This window comes from Suncus etruscus, chromosome 11 (genome assembly GCF_024139225.1).
Source record: "Suncus etruscus isolate mSunEtr1 chromosome 11, mSunEtr1.pri.cur, whole genome shotgun sequence".
Taxonomy (NCBI): Eukaryota; Metazoa; Chordata; class Mammalia; order Eulipotyphla; family Soricidae; genus Suncus; species Suncus etruscus.
The window spans coordinates 79010407-79029622 of NC_064858.1; the positions used below are offsets into that span (position 1 = coordinate 79010407).

General features: G+C 45.4%; 1 protein-coding gene across 3 annotated transcripts; it reads right to left on the bottom strand.

The window, feature by feature from the left end:
• Positions 1-5607: 5607 nt before the first annotated feature.
• Positions 5608-16786, bottom strand: KRT72 (keratin 72). 3 transcript variants are annotated; one of them, XM_049783441.1, is made up of 10 exons: positions 16594-16786; positions 16325-16557; positions 14952-15166; positions 9935-9995; positions 9485-9580; positions 8967-9131; positions 8234-8359; positions 7023-7243; positions 6428-6462; positions 5608-5798 (listed from the first exon to the last, which is right to left on the bottom strand). In XM_049783441.1, the coding sequence occupies exons 1-10, from the start codon at positions 16784-16786 to the stop codon at positions 5608-5610; spliced, it is 1536 nt and encodes a 511-aa protein (XP_049639398.1). The 3 variants fall into 3 exon arrangements, with proteins under 3 accessions (XP_049639398.1, XP_049639400.1, XP_049639397.1); XM_049783443.1 differs by lacking the exon at positions 8234-8359; XM_049783440.1 differs by having other exon boundaries at positions 16325-16786.
• Between the last annotated feature and the right edge of the window lie 2430 nt (positions 16787-19216).

The window sequence follows — 19216 nt, forward strand, 5'->3', positions numbered from 1 at the left end:
AAGACACACTTGCTTCCATTTGCTCAGAACAAAATACCACTAGGGCCCCATTCCTGCATGATTTACTCATCTCCTTGCCTCAGAACCCCCACCCCATCCACCATCTCTTTCAAGAAGTTTGGAATCCTCTCTGCTTCCCTACCAAGCCCTTCCACTAAAGGTTCCTTTGGAAGGACAGCTGAGAACAAGGGAAGTGCTTCAGCATTTGATCGTGATTGTCAGGTTTGATCTACCTTTTCTTTTACTCATTTCCAAAGCAAGCAAGAGCCACAATTAAGCCCATTATCACTAATGATACTAATGACACACTCCATCTTACCACAGAAGTCCTTCCCCACCTGCCTGGTAGGCAACAGTGGGCAGCAGGAAAAGGCAGGAGTAGCAGGGGGCAGCAGGAAGTGGCAGAGGTAATAGGGGCAGCAGGAGGTAACAGAGAAGGAGAAGCAGGGAACTGGGGGGGGGGCAGCAGTAGCTAAGAGCTAGGCTAGGGCATTGCCTTGGGGGAACTGGTGGGGAGCAGCAGCAAGTAGTAGCTGAGAGCTAGGCTAGGGCATTGGGAGTGTATATGACCACTCTCTAACTCAGCCTGAAGGATCCAGGGGAAAAGGGATTGGGATACAGACAGGAAATACTGGGAATCCCCAGAGAAGGAAAAAGGGGCCTTGGGAGGAGGCAGATAGGAAGTGTGAGAGAAAAAGATGAAAGTCAGAGGAACTATAGGAAAGAAGTGGGGCCTGGGGAGGACCTAGAAGATGCTGGCTGAGTGAACTAGGGTGGAGTAAGTGAACTGGAAGCCTCTAGAGTGCAAAGGATGGAGGGAGCACCCCTGTTTGCAGGCAGTTGTTTACCCTGTACTCTCCATAGTACCATAAAAAACCATCACCACTCCAGACCCAGAGAGGGCGCAAGGGTAGAGCCTGGCAGGAATAAGGTCTCTGGCACCACTGGAAGGAACTTCTGGCCTCCAAACACTGATGGTACAGAACCTGTGCAAAATAAAAAGAAAATAAAATATAAAAACAAAAGAAAGGCATTTTCATGGGTCTCAGCCTTGTGGAGGGGTAAGCTGCCTGATGCTACCAGGAGAGTCCTTGGTGCTCTGCTAGGATCCCTCCCATACCCTCCAGGAGGAAAGCTAGCCACAGACTACAGGCTCAGGGCTGGTCCCTGAGGTTGGGGTCAGGTCTCACAGCTGGGTACGAAATTCTGCCCCGAGCAATTTATAGGGTAGGCTTGCAAACCAAGTTCCATGGGCCCCACAGAACAGAGTGGAATTTAAGGTTGGACTCAACCTTCGGCCATGGGTCTGTGAAATGAGCAGGTCCAAGAATAGGGGAGAGCTGCACCCCGGGACCAGGAGGTGCGTGTGGGTGGAGCAGTTCTATCGAGGGGCCAAGATACAGAGCCCAGGGTAGAGGAGATTCGGGCTGATATTATAATAGAGTGCACAGGAGAGGGATGAGAGGGGCCTGCAGACCAGGAAAAGATCCTTCTGGAGATGTCTGTGGGCTGGGAGGGTGGAGACCAATGTGAAGGGTGAGTTGTTTGCTGCTGGCAGCGCGCCTCCCTCCGGAAAGATTTGGGAAGGTTCTTTGCCAAGTGTTTGCTACATGTTTGAACTTATTATATCTTTTGAGGCTGATGCTATTATTTTCCCACTTTACAAATGAGAGAACAAAGGTGCAGAGACATTGGTTTGCCTAAGACAGTGAAAAGAAATTGATTCTTCTGGTCTGTTTCCCTGGGGACTGCCCATGATCCAACTGTGTAATTTCTAGTCAATGATTTCAGGTTTTGAATAATTTGTATTTCATTTCTACACAACTTTGTCATTCACTAAGACTATTTAAAAATCATATATTTTGTTCAGCTGTTAATGCTAGGATTCATATTTAGTTTCAAAAGCGTTCCCTGTTTTTAGTGTTTGGGGAAGGTTTGGCTGATTCATTTTATTATTTGTGTTAATAAAAATATAAGAAAAGAATGTCAATAAATTTCATTTTAGTTCTGTAGTGTCAAAACCTAAAAATAATTTAAAAATTGATTGGTTAAAGAAGAAAATAAAATCTCCACTCTCTAGATTTTCTGTGACCAGGTTAGGTTATAGGCAGGCAGGCCATGGGTCACCTGCACCTAGAGTTGCTTTTGAAAGATTGGGTCTCCCCAGAGAGCCTGCACAGGTATGGATGAATTGGAAGCGATAAGCAGGGTCCTAGGGTATCATCAAGATCAGAGGGGCAAGGATAGGAAGTGTTTTGTGGAGAAGTTACACATTATCATCTCTGGGGGTCTGGAAAATATTTGCAAAATGTGAAAGTTTAGGGGCAGGGACACAAGCTAAGTGTCCTATAAGAAGCTGTCACTGGTAGGTAGGAAGGGTGGCAATTCAGTGATAGACTGAGGTGGCTGGCAAGGAGCAGCTCAAACCTCAGAGCAGATGCCAAACATGACCCAGAAAATTTTTAAGACACTCCCTGGCTCTGAAAAATAGATGTCTTTCACCTCCTCCAGGAAGTCTTCCTAGAGAGTCCTTTTAGCTCTAATCTCTTCCTCTGTCACGGCCTTTGACTTTGCCTTGCTTGTGCCTCAGTCACTCATGTAACAGTGTGTGGGGTGAAGGGGGATATTCCCCCCCCCCAGAACCCTCTCCCCTGCAGCCAGCCCAGGGGTCTGACCCATCTCAGGGAGCGGGGCTGAGCTAAGGTCTTGCTTAGGGATGGGACCTGATTCAGTTCTGGGTCAGCACCAGGGCTGCTAGGGGAAGCTGGAAAGAGTAAGAACTGTCAGGGCTGACTTTCCTGAATGAATGTTGAAGAGGTTCAGGTCAAGGCTGCACCAGCTGTCCTAATTCCTGAGGAAGGGAGGATAACCAGCCATTTATGGTGTATAACATGGATTTGGGAGCCAGTATGAACTTTTCAGGGAGTCAAACAACATCTTTGAGAGCATTGCCAGGGCGTCAGACCCTGTCCAAGCCCAGTTCTTATCTTCTCCGTGGTCAGGGAGTGTCTCCCAGGTGTTCCGGGATAGAAAATGCAGTACCCAGGGTGGATGGTAGAGGGCAACAAATACTTAAATACAGTCACCTTGCTTGGGAACCTGTAGCAAGCAGCTCAGAAGGAAGGTGTTCAGGGTAGGAATCCAGTGCCCTGGTTCCATGTCTGACCATTTCAGCTAAGATTCTGGAGCCACACTGTTGTCTTTGGTGCACAGTCAGCAACCGTGAGATCCCATAAACACAGGGTCACCTTGTTTCTCAACAGCCACTCGCATCTCATATTTATTCTCAAGTCTCCTCCAGAACAAGAAGCCTGGCAGGTTAGATGACTCAAAGCACTCTGCTGAGAGCTGGGTGGGATTTTTTTTTTGGTTTTCTGGGTATTCTTTATTCATGACACTTCAGATACTGTCTTTGAAGGCTGATTCCTAAGGGATAAATTTCCATTTCCTTCACCTGTCATCAGGGGTCTTCTCAGGTAGATCAGATCCTTTGTATTCTTATTTTCTACTCTTTGTCCACATCACAGACTCTCCTTTTTGGGGGTATTATGATTCCAGGGTCCCACCACCTGAGCTTCTGACTCAATCAGTCTGGGTGAGTCCAGATATGCATGTTACCGAGCTTCCCCCAAGTAACAGGAGTACCCCAGGGCTAGTGGGGAAGCAAAGCCCCATCTGGAAGCTCCCCTTTTGGATGAGCTATTTTATCTCACTGAGCCCCAATGTCCACACCTGTGAGATGTGCATTATTTATACAGCACCTCTAACAATAACACCTTCAAGATATAGAGAGATTCAACTGAGTTTCCAGGCATAAAAGGGTTGCACTGAGCTTGGAAGCTGCATCCTAGCAATAGGTGAGGCAGTTTTGCAGTTTGTCACAAGGGCTGTGTCTTGCACTGGCGCTGCCATCAACCTCAGAAGATCTTAGTTCTGAAGCCATGTTGACCTATAGGGCTACACCTGGGGGCCATTTGCCACAGACAGTCCAATTTCCTACTGGTGCCTGTGAATTCCATTTAACACATGTACATAACAAGTGTCATAATTGAGCTGACAAGTTATATGACCTGCAGACAGGCACATGCATATGACATGCATGAATTGACACATGCTCTGTTATGCCCCTCATCAGGACATATGTGTGAACATGGGTTCTTTCCCGCATGCAGGCTGGCTGAGGGTATGTTAGGTATTACCATGTCAAACAGATCCAGAGTTCTCACTCTGAGTTAGAGACATGCAAAGATAACATTATTCCAGGAAAATAGGACCTTGATTGCTTTAGAGGCTGTAAATGAGGGTTGTGGGAGTATAGGCCTGGAAATGGGGCACCAGCCAGCTTGCTGGCCATGTAGTGAGGAGATGGTGGAGCACTTGGGTAGGCAGTACTAGTGTTGATTCTCATTGAGTGTTCCATGGCTTGATGGCATCTCTTTTCATAAATGATCAATAAATGCATGACACTGGGAGATTGCATTCTAGTCAGGACCACTAGACCTCTGAGATGGGAAATTCAACTGGAAAAGAACTTGGGTGTGCCAAGTCAGGGGATGCTGAGAGAAAGACCAGTGCATACAGACAGGAGTATGTCATTTGGACCTTACTCCTTGAGTACTCAACTGCAATGCCTTATTGACACAGCAGGCCCTACACATTCTGGCTTCCACTCCTGAATGCCTTCCTGACCACACTCAACATTTGTCCTATTCTGCATCAGTTGTTACTTTCCCCACCCCTCACATACTCAGTTAAGTGAGGGTCTGCAGCCTTTGTTCTTGAGCAGAAAGTCTGAACCAAGATGTTGTTCAGAATGTCATTACTCTGCATACACAAGGGACCATTGTGAAAATAGACACAGGCCCCAATAGAAGGGGAATGGAACTGGCCAGACAGGTTGAAAGGGAGCATGGTGATGAAGCAGGGCTGGTCCATGTTGGTAGTACTGTAAGAGATGAGGAGGAAGGACCACTGTGGCTGTCTTCAGCAACTGATATGGGTTATGAGGTGTCAGTTGACCTCCAAAGTCTTTCATCCAGAAGGGACTTAGTTCCTCACTTTCAAAGACCCAGGGCCCAAGATGGACTGAGTCTACCCTGTGCATGTCAGAAGCATCTCAGCAATTTCTGGGAATTGGTCTTCCCTGATGTCTGCCCAGCCAGGACACAGTGGCTCAGATATGGGGGAGACAAGAGGGCAGTGAGGGCCCATCCAAAAGAGCTGGAGGAGGCAGCACAAAGATCTAGGGCGGGCCACACATACATGCAGAGACTCGAGAGACATTCATTGTTTATTGTGGGTGAAGTAGAGACCTGGACAAGACCCCAGTCAGAGAACATAGAGAGCCCTTTAGCCATGGAGACCCAGGAAGGACACAGGAACAGAAGGGCTTCCCTGGGAAGTAGGGAGGAAGGACCTTCCTGAGCATGGATGTTAACATATGCTGTGCAAATCCATGTACACTAGCCCAGGGTAGGCCAGCACCCAGTACACAGGATGGGGTTAGATTCAGAACACTGACTCTTTGAGGGCAGTAGGGGAGGGGACAGGTGGCCTTAAACATGGAAGGATAGGGGTCTGCTTGCAGAGCTGACCCACAGCGGCTGCTCATCTGGAACCCTTCTTGGCAGCACAGCTGGGGCCCAAGGTTTTGGCATGAGGATCCTTGAACTCACTGCTGCCACAGCTGCCTTTGGTTTTCACTTCTGAGGCCTGTTTGTAACTGTAGCTGCTTGAGGTGCCGAAGCCCATGCTGAAACCAGCCCCTGCGGGTCCAGTGTTGGTATTGCTGATGACAGCTGAGGGGAAAGAGGAGACCTCAGTCCTATCAGCCTGCCTTGGGGCTCCTAGCCACTCCTCAAATCTCTTCCCTGTGGCAACCTTACACAGGGAACAGACTGTTCTGCAGTTCCACTTAGGAGGGAATGCTCCTAAATGCCAGCACTGAGCATTTTTATTCTGGGGCTAGTGCTCAGCATCGATCTAGTCCATGAGCAAGTAGTGAATAACTCTTCATCCCATACACACCAGTACAGCACCTTTCCAGCTTTCACATGAGAAAAGATGACTTCATCTTTTTCATCAGTTTTCCTGCCCCAGACATCCCCTGCAATCTAGGGTCCTGATTTTCTTCTAGTCTCTACAGAGAGAGAATGCAGCCACAAAGTATTGTGGCCTTTTATATCACATACTCTGGCTCTCAATTGATCTTTTCATTCATTGATTACAGTTATCTAGTCCACAGCACACTTCTCTCTTAACGACTTCTTCTTCATTATTAAAGCCACTTCTCTCTTGAATCCCCAACTCTCCCCTGAAACCACTCTCTTATTCTGAGATCCTGACTTCTCCTTTGTGTCATGGAATCAGAGGGCCTGAGTTGTCCGGGAGGTGACCAAAGATACAGACAGATCCTGAAAATACTTACAGATGCTCACAGAATTGGGGTATTCACCAGACATCCTGCAGAGGGAAATACGAGCAGATGGACCATTCGTAAGTCATTTGTCCTCTCCAGAATGTCCCATTCCCTCCCTGTGCTAAAGTTTCTCCTCTAGGATGCAAACCTTCCAGCCCCATCCAGAAATTCCTGCCCCCATCATCCCAAATCTCAAAGATGAGAGATCTGCTTTGACAATTCAGTTTCCATCAAAGTGGTACGGGCGTTGTCAGGTGTGTGGGATAATGGCCTCAGCCGCCCTGAGTTCTGCCCTTGTTCTGAGGCCATTAAAAGCATGAGTTTACATCCTCATTTGAATTTAAATGACTCTTGGCAACTGTTCATCCCTCCCTTATTCCCCCTGCCCCAAGGTGCCACCAGGGCCAGTGATGCTATTTCTCCGAGCTGCCAATGTCAGATCTCCTCTCCACCACTTCTGAGATGTTCGCCATTTGTTCCTTCCTGTTTTCTAAGATGGGTCTTTGCTCCTGCACCCCATCATAACAACTGTCTCAGAAGGGACCTAACAAAACCAAATTATCTGTCTTGAAGACAAATGATCAAAGATGCCTGCGCCCCTCACCGGCACTCCTCGCCCTCCAGCAGCTTGCGGTAGGTGGCAATCTCCATGTCCAGGGCCAGCTTGGTGCTCATCAGCTCCTGGTACTCCCGCAGCATCCGGGCCAGCTCCTCCTTGGCCTGGTGCAAGGCACCCTCCAGCTCATCTAGCTTGGCCCGGGCATCCTTGAGAGCACAGTCGCCCCGCTGCTCGGCATCAGCGATGGCTGTCTCCAGGTTGGAGCACTGAAGGAGGGAAAGGATTCCTTACTCTGAGTCCAGAGTACAATCTTGAGATATGCTCAAGCCATGATCCTCCTGACATCTCCCCTTGTGGGCATCTCTGGTGGTGACTATTGTCCCCAATTCCTCCATGGTTGACTCAAGCTCAAGAAGGTGGGCCAGGACATGTGAACCCTGTGCTCTGTGCCATCAGCTCAAAGAGTATAATGCCAACTCAGAAAAACTGGGGGAGAAGCAATTAGGGTTATGTGTGGCCTTGCTATCAGCATGAGCTCTGGCAAGGGTCAGGACTGATGTAAATTAGCTGGACTAATTCTATCCTATAGTATAAAAAATGTTTTGTGTAATGCTAGAAATGTTTTTTTATTTTATTTTATTTTGGGGGACACATCCAGTGGTGCTCAGGGCCTACACCTGACTCTGTACTCAGGGATCACTTCTGAACAGTGGTTGGGGAACCAATGGGTGTTGGGGAATATAACCCTGTTGATTTCATTCAAGTATCCTTCCCACTGTACTATTTTTCTAGCACCTGTAAGTGACTTTTAAATGGGGAACTAATAGTCATTAACAAAAGATCTGTCCAGTAAGCCTACCCCTATTGACTGCCTGGTCTCTACAACTGCAGAGATTCCAGCCTGCTAAGAAACCACGTGAGACCCCATAAATACAGGGTCACCGTGTTTCTCACCAGCCACTCGCCTATTATATTTATTCTCAAGTCATTGAGCATAGCTCGTGGCTTTTCTCTATCTCTGCCCCTTGGTGTGTGTCCAGGCTAAGGTGGAACCTAGATATCAGACTCCTATTCCTGTGTGTCCATTGGTCTGAAGTTGTATTTACTTCAATATAAAGAGAACCTTTGCTCCTAAGGTCTGACAGACCCTTGTCCAGCTGGGGCCACCATTTTCCCCCTGGCAAGTAGTTGCTCTGTTTTCAGTTTGTGGCTCTCAGTTTCCAAGGAGACAGAGAAGCTTCCTTCATCAGACCCACCTGCTTCTTCACATTGCCTATCTCAGAGCGGATCCGCTGGATCAGTCGGTTGATCTCAGAGATCTCAGCCCTGGTAAGTTTGAGGTCATCTCCATGTCTGCCGGCTGTGAGCTGCAACTCCTGGATCTAAAAGTGGGGAGAAGAGGAGTTAGCACAAAAGCTGAGCATTCTCTGCTATGGGGTGTCTTGGAGTGGGGCAGAGACCTCTGGCCCCTTTTCCTCCTTCTCACTTTCATTGTCTGAGCAGTGCAGGCAAAACCCAAAGAGAGTGGGGGTGGGAGAGAACCCTTTCCTTCCACAAAGGCCCACCTCAATTCCACAGGACTCCCCTTCTCTGAGAGAGACCCCAAGTGACCTCTAAATGTCCTGTCTTTTCTATGACAAAACTGGAAACAAGCCTAAAAACTAAAGTTACCTACAAAAACTGGGGGAAAAGCAATTAGGGTTATGTGTAGCCTTGCTATCAGCATGAGCTCTGGCAAGGGTCAGGACTGATGTAAACTCCTAACATAGTTTAAGGTGGTCACCAGTCCTCTACCCCAGAGATGCATTTCCTAAAGGCTCTTTTCAAGGCACAGGAGACATTTACCTATGTAGACACTCTCTGTGCACATACCTGCCCAATATGGACTCACAGAACACTACAGACATGCACACTCGGCACATGTAAGTACACATGCTGTGATAAAAGGGTAGCCAGACCTCAGATTCAGCACCTCTGAATCCTGCTCACCTTGGTCTGGTACAGGGCCTCAGCCTCGGCCTTGCTCTTCAGAGCGATGTCCTCATACTGGGCGCGCACCTCAGCAATGATGCTGTCGAGGTCCAGGTCCCGGTTGTTGTCCATAGACAAGACCACAGATGTGTCACTAATGTGGGACTGGAGCTGAGCAATCTCCTAGGGACATTTCAGAAAGTGGGGCCAGTTAGAGGGTGTCCATGAGAATTCTTTTTCTCCTGATCTTCCCTGATCTTCTCCAGTTGCCCACTTCTACCCTTCTTGAGGGTCATACACTGCCTTCAGCAGAAGCAACTGGCTCACCTTTCCTCATACTCCCATAGCTCATCAATGTGCCATTCCCTTGCTTACATGGTCTCCTCAAAAACCCTTGGTTGCTTATTACACTGTGGGCCAGTGATTGGCTGTCCACTGTGCTGGTGGGAGAGTAGTTCTGCCTCTGGGTCCAAACCACCATCCTGCCCCAGAAAAATCCCTCAAGAAAATTCAAGAGAGGACCACAAGTTTCTTACCTCGTCATAGAGGTACTTGGAGAATTTTATTTCATCCGCCAAGGAGTCCACCTTGGCCTGTAGCTCCACCTTGTTCATGTAGGCTGTGTCTACATCCTGGGGAACACAAAAAGGGGCCAGATGCCCTGTCTTTCCCTCCCACATTGTATGGCAGCTTTAGGTTCCCCTTTCTGCCTTCTTTATCCCCTACCTCTTTCCCCACAGGACAACTCCACATCTGAGAACAAACCAATTAAAATGTGTATGTGAGGGTTACTTTAGGGGTGCAATGAGGTCTGACAGTGATGCTGGCAGACCTGGGAAGCAGCATGCATCTCAGGTTTGACTTGGAGACAGGAGTTGAGACATTAAATTTTCAACAGTCTGAGGGAGTCCACAGGTGTCTCCTAGCCTTCAGACATCACAAGGCAGATACTCGAGGAACCCACTGCTTTTCTCCAGCCCCCTCACCTTCTTGAGCACCACAAATTCATTCTCAGCAGCTGTGCGTCTGTTGATCTCCACTTCATACCTACAGGAAGGAAAAGAGAGAAGGGAGGGAGGAAGGGGAGAGAGAGAGAGAGAGAGAGAGAGAGAGAGAGAGAGAGAGAGAGAGAGAGAGAGAGAGAGAGAGAGAGAGAGAGAGAGAGAGAGAGAGAGAGAGAGAGAGAGAGCTTCACCATGGGGCTGGTTCAGCTCTGCAAATGCTCTCTGGACAATTCCTGATCACTTGCATGCCAAGAACTGCCAGATTGGGGTCTTGGGAGCTTTTTTGTTTTCTTTCTTACATAATTGACTTCCCCACACATACACTTCTGCCCAAGAAGAACTGTTAACTGACTGAAATACTATGGATTAGTGAAGAGGTTATTTAAAATGGAACTAGAACATTTCCCAAGACTGCCAGATTATTCTTTAACCGGATTTTAAATAATCAGTTTAAATTATTCATCTCAGATTCTGTGTACTATTCCAAGAGAACTGAAATATTTCAAATCTAATTATATTATGCATTCTACTACTAACAATATCTCTCATCTTATCTTATAAAATGTACTGTCTTACCTTCTTTCTATGAATAAAAATAAAAGTGTAGCTACAAGTTAGAGCCAGTGGGATTTTAGCTGTTTATATCTTTGTATTTAATAAATACATGAAGTGTTTAATCATGATGTTTATCAAAATTGATACTCATTGTTATAAAAAAACAATATCATCTCTTTTCACATATAAATTCTAATTTTAAAGATACTTTACAATGCATAATTCATAATATACCTCCAAGATGTATTCTTTAGTTGATTGCTGAGTGAATTTTTATATTGCCCCCAAAGAACATGTTCGATTTTTATTTGAATTTAAAAGTGAAGCCAGAGTTTTTTACCACTAAAATTTCTTCATTGGTTTGACAATGAAAGTTGACTCCTTAAAATTCAAGTAAATGGTCAATATTTCCTATAAAGTGAATTTGTTTTAAAGTTGTGAAAAATAGATTTATATATATTTATTAAAATATAGCAAAGACATCATGATAAATAAAATTGCCATTCACAGTGATGTCTGGTCTGCTGAATTAAATGTGATGCCTAAAAGCAAAAAGTATGTCATATAAACATTTGATCAGTCTGGGGGAAGCCATTTTGGAAGCTTTCCAGAAATTTAGAAGGTAAATGATTTTACTAAGTAAGAAACAAGTCCCTTTTTACAAGTCGACTGACAACTTTTGGATTTTGTTATCAACAAAAATGAGTAACTGAGCTGTCAGTACACAATCTGTTAGATCCTTAGTCATCAATTGTGACTCTGTCCTGGACTCTTTCATCTAAGGAATATATGTCAATGTGAAATGCTTCAAAGGCCCCTATGAATGAACAAAGTAAATATCTCTTCTCAGATCAGAGGGAAACAAGAGACAAGATTAAAAGTAAATTATATAGAGTGCTATTAAGTGATAAGTTCTATGAAAAGAAGAAAATGCGGACATATCTGGAAAGCATTCAAGGAACTGCACCCAGTTCCCGAGAAACTCCTTTCAGTAAAATCTCTGTACGTGCTCTGATGACCATGAAAAACAGAATCAATCACTGACATGAAAAACTGATCCTTCAACTTACTAAGAAATGTATTTGAAAATACAGTTTTCACTGTTAATTATTAATAATATTTAATAAAATAGGAAGCCATATTTTGTACATCTCAACTCAGAATATATATCTAGATGTTAAAAAAAAAACTAGATTTGGACTGAAGTATTCATATAACAGGTAAGGCTCTTGCTTTGCAAGTGAATGAGCCACATACATTCCCTGGCATTCCATATGGTCTCCTGAGCACTATTAGGAGTTATTTCAGAATGTACAGTCAGAAATAAACCCCTCAAAAAAAAGTGTCAGAAAAAAGAGAAAGAAAACCTAGCACAAGAAGCAAACTTCCTCAAATGTTCAAGTTCAAAACTCCTTGAACTTTTATGAAGATTTGGGGATTGGTAGGGGGAATCTATAAGTCACTATAGACATAAAATACATCACCTATAACAAAATTAAGTGGGAAAAGTGGCATGAAAATTGAAACTCTGACAAGGAAAGGCTTAGGGCCAATTTTACAGTTTTTCACTTTTTTTAAACTTTATTTATTGATGAATTAATTGATTAGTTTTGGGCCACATCCAGTGATGCTCAGGGGTTACTCTTGGCTTTGCACTCAGAAATTGACCCTGGCAGGCTGGGAGACCATATGGGATGCTAGGAATCGAACCACCATGGGTCCTGGGTCAGTGTGTGCAAGGCAAATGCCCTATCGCTGTGCTATTTCCCCATCCCCCAATCTTGCAGTTTTAATGCAGAACTTATTTGTTTGCTTTTTAGAATAAATGTGGCAGCTAATCAATAGTCAGGATATCTAGATTGGTTGCATGAATACATGTGACATAGGACCCCAGCTGTACATACTTAAACAATTTAATGATGACCCATTACAATTTCTAATGTAAGATATATAATATACTTTAAATTATGACTGTTGTAACTACATAAATTTCAGGTGAATATTTTTATTTAATTGTAAGGTTTTTAATTGTGAGGGGGCTGGTGGGCCACTCCTCACTGTGCTCAGGGCTAACTCCTGACCCTAGGCTTGAGGTTAACTCCTGAAAGTGCTCAGGGAACCATATCTGTGCTGGGGATCGAACTGTGCTTGTCCACATGCAAAGCAAGTGACATAACCACTTTACTATCTCTTCAATCCTTATGCTCTTCTTTCATTTAAGGGTTTTTTTTTTTTTCATTTAAGTTGCATAAAATTATTTTGTGAGAACAGAGCCAGAACTAAGAACAGAGCATCAGGGCCCAGAGAGATAGCACAGCGGCGTTTGCCTTGCAAGCAGCCAATCCAGGACCAAAGGTTGTTGGTTCGAATCCCGGTGTCCCATATGGTCCCCCGTGCCTGCCAGGACCTATTTCTGAGCAGACAGCCAGGAGTAACCCCTGAGCACTGCCGGGTGTGACCCAAAAACCAAAAACCAAAAAAAAAAAAAAAAAAAAAAAAAAAAAAAGAACAGAGCATCATTGGGTATGACCCAAAAATAAATCCAAAACATTTATTTTAAGTATCTATGAGAAAAAAATTTGTTTGGGGGCCACAATTGGAAATACTCAAGGACTACTTCTGACTCTTCACTCAGAACTATTTCTAGCAGCATTCAGGAGACCATAGGAGATGCCAGGGAATGAACCCAGGTCAACCAAGTGCAAGGTGAACATCCTACTTGCTATGATATACTAGAGAAAAATCTTGAAGACTACAGCACAGAGTATGCCCCACAGTTATCTGATGAAACTCCACTTTCTTGGATGTAAAAACCCTGAACATTTATCCAAACACAGACCACCCAAGCACACTTGAGAGGGACAAACAATGGCTGTGGGCCTACAGGAGGGTAGATTAGTAATAAAATTAATTTTAAAATAATAATAATCAGTCAGTATTTCTTCTATTTTTACTATATGCTAAACACTGTGTAAAACCCTTCACACACATGATTTTATCAATTACCCAAGACAGTTATGAAGTAAGTTCTATTACTTTGTCCCAGTTTGGTGAATTGGTAGACAACCACTGATAGCAGGAATGTTGTGCTTCCTATCTTTGGCACTTTGAAGAGTTGTTTATATATTCATGGCTAGCATTTCCCTCTCAACAGTATTCTAAGTGGCCAAGTAGGGACCAGTATCTGTCATAACTATTAAATTTGTATTTTACTTGTATAAATATTAAAACTGAACCTCACAGAGGCTTGAGGTTCAGAGGACTAGCAAGTAGACATTCTGGAGCACCTGGCCTGGTCTAGAGGACAGACAGCACGGTCCTTGGAGACCTTAACCAGAACATCTAGGCCCAGACTGTAGTCCCCTTTTTGTTACCAGGATCCCCTCAAATTCCCATTGTATTCAGCTACTATCTAAGTTATACTCAATTTTCAGTTCACATTAAATATTCATTCCCATGCACTGGTCACTCTCTGCAATTGCATGCTTTCAAAGATATGGGGGCCAGATCCTGTTATCAGGAAACTTTAAATATGAAACAGGTAGAGAGACTGAACATAGTAGAAGAGGAGAAATTGCTCACCTTGACATTCTCTAACTCTCTGAATTATAGAACAAGTTCTTTCTGCCTAGAATTTCTTAGATTCCTGGCATCTGGAAACAAGCTTACAAAATAGGTCATGAGCCTAAATGTTCTGCTCCCTTCTTGCTGGCTTTCTACTTAAGGAGAGAAAGAATAGCTGCTCCCAAGCCTAATCTCCAGGTATCTCTATCAAGGATATTTAACAATAGCACCAAAATGCCTTGACAGAATAAAGGATTTAAAAATTTCTTTCTTTCTCACTTCATAAAAGTTCTTGGGTGGGATGAGAGTGTTTTCTTGTTCACAAATGGGAAAACAGCACTCAGAAGCCATCAGGTCCTTTGTGTTTGCTATCAGACTGTGTGTGTGTGTGTGTGTGTGTGTGTGTGTGTGTGTGTGTGTGTGTGTGTGTGTGTGTGTGTGTGTGTGTGTGTGTGTGTGTGTGTTTTGTTTTGTTTTGTGGCCATACCTGGAAGTACTCAGGGGTAACTCTTATGCAAGAATTACTCCTGATGATGCTTGGGGGACCATATGGTATGCCAGGGATTGAACTGGGTTAGTCACATGCAAGACAAGTGACCTACTCACTGTACTATTGCTCCAGCCCTGTATATCCATTTTGGAGACAACACTACTCAGCCTGTACCCTGTCCCTCACTGTTCTTTCATTTCCTGGATGAAAGATGTAGCACACTATTTCCTAAGCAACTTAGAGCATATTTAAAAAATAGATCTTCTTTTTTTTCTAAGCCTCATAGGATGTTTATGGCAATAGTGTGAGCAAATGAACTAAGAACATTTCAAGGGCAACCACATGTGAGGCATACCTTTGGACAGCTGGTTTTTCTGTCCCTCCACTCACCTCTTCTTGGATTCTTCCACCAGATCCTGCATGTTCCTCAGCTCCGAGTCCAGCCTCACCCTGTCGCCTGACAATGCCTCCAGCTGCTTCCTCAGGGTGCTTATATAGCCCTCAAAAAAGGGCTCCAGGCTCTTCTTGCAGTTGTTCAGTTCTAGCTGCTGCAGAAGGTTCCACTTGGTCTCCAGAACCTGGTTTTGCTGCTCCAGGAAGCGCACCTAGAAAGAAAAGGAGACCATAGCCTAGAATCCCTCCACTGTCACTTCTGTGGGTGGGGAAAGGGTCCCAGAACTGAGATAGTCCTTCTGGGAGAGGAAGAAGGAGGACAGGAAAGAGCAAGGCTCTCTCTTCAATCACCGGTTGCATTCTGCTGGTAGACATGTCCAACTGGGTCTTCAAGTGAAGAGATGAGAAGGGGAGGTAAGCTGTGGTACAGCTCTGCAGGCTGCTGTGAGCATCATGGGAATGAAGGTCACTGATTTTGCTATAACTGTGGTATGTGGGACGCAGAGGAGAAACAAGTATATGGATTGATCCTGGAACTTCACTCATACTTATTGTGCTCTTTCTCACATTCTCTACACCTGTGTCTTTAGGCACAGTTTCCAAAGTAGACTAGGTTCTAGTAGAAAAAGTAGAATAGGTTCCATCCTATTCAGGAGATGCTTGTTACTCATTGGTCAGAAGCACCTTTGAATGGAAGCATCCTTGGGGTTGGTGCCTTAGACCACCTGTTATCCACCAAAAGGTGTGGTTTGGCACTTGCTAATAAAGACTCTGGATCCAGAGTTTCCGTTTTCACCACTGAGCTATCTGCCCCTTCGGAATGGAAGTTTTTAAACCTTTTTATCCCCTAAACTGTGTATGGATTATTTCCTGTGTTGGCATTTCTTCTAGATCCCCTGGATTTGGGGCATGAGGCTTCTGCTTCAGACTATCACATCTTTATAAGTTCCCTTTGGTTAAGCAACAACAACAACAACAAATTTACATTTGGGGACTTAATTGGTGCAGGCTCTCTAAAAACTCACCAGAATTTCCCTTCTCAAGCTAGCAAGTAAGGCCAGGGCTGAAGTGACAGTATAACAGGTAAGATGCTGACCTCCACAGCTCCTTTGTGAAGGTCTCGGTGGGCAATGGAAGGAATAACATTCTCATTTGGGACACAGAGTGCAGCCCTGTGCCACATACTTTATAAACATTCGCTTCCTCTCTGTCCAACCCTCAGCAATAAGCCCCTTCACCCATTTGGCAAATGCAGGAAAGGGAGCAGGTAGATGACCAGATTCACAGGTGCCCACGCATCTTCCCCTGCAGAGCATGTTGCATCCTGCCCTGGTTCCCCAAGGAAAGGGGGATAGAGGCTTAGGACCTACCTTATCGATGAAGGAGGCGAATTTGTTGTTCAGAGCCTTGATCTGCTCCCGCTCCTGAGAGCGCACCTTCTGTATCTCGGGGTCCAGCTCCATGTTGAGGGGAGCCAAGAGGCTCTTGTTGACAGTGACCTGAGGGATGCCGCCTGGTGGACACACGGAAGGACACGAGGGCCCTAGCCCGGCGCTGCCGAAGACAGTGCCCACGAAGCCGGCCACACGCCCGCCGCCAGCCCCTGCGCAATGGCCCAGCGCGTAGGCCCCGCTGCGGCTGGCACCGGCACTCAGGGCCAGTCGGCGGCCGCCCCCCATGCTGAAGAGGCTGCGGCTGCCAAAAGCAGCCGTGCTCTTCACACCAGCTCGGAATGAGGCCGAGCTGCTGCTGACTCGGCCGGAGATCACAGCTGAGCAGCCGCTGAAGCCCAGGCGCTCTCCCCCAGGGTAGTGGTGCAGCTGGCGACTCATGGCTTTGAGGACAAGCTACTGGTGATGCTGTGGCACAGGCGAGGGGTGCAGAGTGGCTGGCTTTGTCCTCTTTTCTCGCCCCTTAAATAGCCAGGCCCGGGGCTCGGCTGCAGAGAGTCAGCCTAATTTGCAGGTCCAGGACATCTTTTTAGGCCTCACTGGGTCCTCTTGCGGTTTTGCTTTAGCAAATTACCCTTCGTGACTCTGAGATTTTTGTCTCCTCCACCCTGAACTCCTGCTGAATCCCCTATAAAGTATCCGGAACCCTGCATTTGCTTTACTTGCATCCTGCATTATAATCATTTGGCGACCTTATCTCCACTTACTGCTCTCCAATTACTGAGGTTATCGCTGCCAAGATCTTCAATAGAAGCTTCCAGTGGGTCTGGACACTGGATGGGGGAGACAAAGAAAGAAGAAGGTGTACAAGAAAGTAGATGTCTAGGACGATTCTGCAACAGGACAGAATGAAAGAGGCCAAGAATGTACCAGAGAATCCTTTTCTCACTGTCCCCTGCTGTTTTTTTTTTGGGGGGGGGGGTTTCCAGATAAATAGGCTCTGTTTTCATTACAGAAGATAGGCATATGGAGGATGGTCTCCATCTGTGTGGTCGTCTCCCTCATCTCTTGGAAGAGGCAGGACAGAGGGACAAACAAGATTAACGAGGACTTTGTTCTCAAACACTGGAGGTGACTTTGGGGTAGACCCAAAGTTTTACTCTATAAAGTATTTGTGGAATTTAATTAGAGGAATTTTAGCTTGGATAAAAGGAAGAAAACTGGAGAAATGAAGGGTTATAGCATTTCCCTTGCAAGGGTCAATCCCTGTTCAATCTTCAGTGTCACATATGATGATACAAGAACCTTCAAGAACAGTCCCTGAGCAGTTCAGGGTGTGGCCCAATCCTCAGAGTCCCCATCCCTTGTAAAGAGAGCAACACACACACACACACACACACACACACACACACACACACAAGATTGCCCAGAAAAGCTTTTCTCTTCTGGGGTTTGTTGCTGTTCATTGGATCTAAGGAACATCTCATCAAAACATCTACTGCCCTATCAATCTAGTCCATTTTCCTTCTTTCCAACTTAGGTTCCTCTCATTCTTCTCTTTCCTTAGAAACACTTTTACAGGTGAAATTCTGTCTCACTATTTCTCAACCTGTCAGAGAATGTCCTGGAAACATGTTTTCTTTCTCTTAGTAGGTACATCTGGGCTAATAGTGCTCAGTCCAGGCTTTGACTCCGGTTAGTGAGGGTAAAACACACTGGTATTTACACTAAGATTCATCGTTTGGTCTTCAGTTATACCCTAGAGCCTGAGCTCCCCTTGGGTTTCTCGGGTGTGGCCTGAGGATGACTGATGGACACCAGCTCCACTGAACCAATCACAGAGCATAATGACAGCCATACTGTTTACCCCCTGGGGTGGGTCAGAGGGCCATGAGGACCAGGGTGAGTAATGAAGCTGGCGCCACCATAGATGGACAGATAGAAGTGAGTGTCCTGAGAGGAGAAGAAGGTGGGCTTCGTATGCTACATAGCAAGTGAGGTTGTTACTACTCCCTCTGAAGAAGGAAGTCTATGCCAGTCTAGATGAGTGACATTGAAAAACTAAAGACTGTTCTTCTCATTATTTCACAGGATCATTCTCTCTGCTTCATAATTTTAGCCCATTTTGACTCTGCATGCACTAGAAAGAATCTATAAATTCTGGCCTTTGATAATAAAAATGATCTGAGACGAGAGAAACTTGCATAGGATTGACTTTCCAAGAGAGACTTGGAATTTTTTCTTTTCTTTTCCTCCTTTAAAACTTTTTAAAACACCAAAATACCTATCTTCTGGGACTAAGCCACTGCTGCCCAAGTTAGCGAACAGGTAAAATGACCTTTCTTTATCTGTTTAGGAAGGACTGACTAGCTGGGATGAATCAGGAATTCTTTAATTCCCAGGATCCCCTTTTTTCAGATGATAAGACAGGGTGACACACCAGGTTAGACATCAGTTGTGTAGGTGTGTGGGTAGATCAAAAGATGATAGAATCCTAGTAGGAGAGGTGCTCTTGGTCCTTGCCTCTCTGCCAGCAGCTACCATCATCTCAGACTCATAAATCACCATGATCATCCCCTATGGGTATGAGCAAGCCCTGCTCTGGCAGTCTCAGTCAGATCTTCTCTCTTTGGAACCAGAGTTCTATGGCATAAGGCAGATGAAGCCACTGTTAGCAAAGGTGGAAAATATGTTACTGCTTAAAATGAGTCTCTTTTGCCCTGAACTCCAGTCCTTGAAAAATGAATGGCATTGGGAAGAAAATATGTGCCAGGGCTGGAGAAATAGTACAGCAGGTAAGAGTTTGCCTTACAGAAGACAGGGTTCAAACCCCAGTATCCCAAATGGCATCCCAAGCCCACCAGGAGTAAT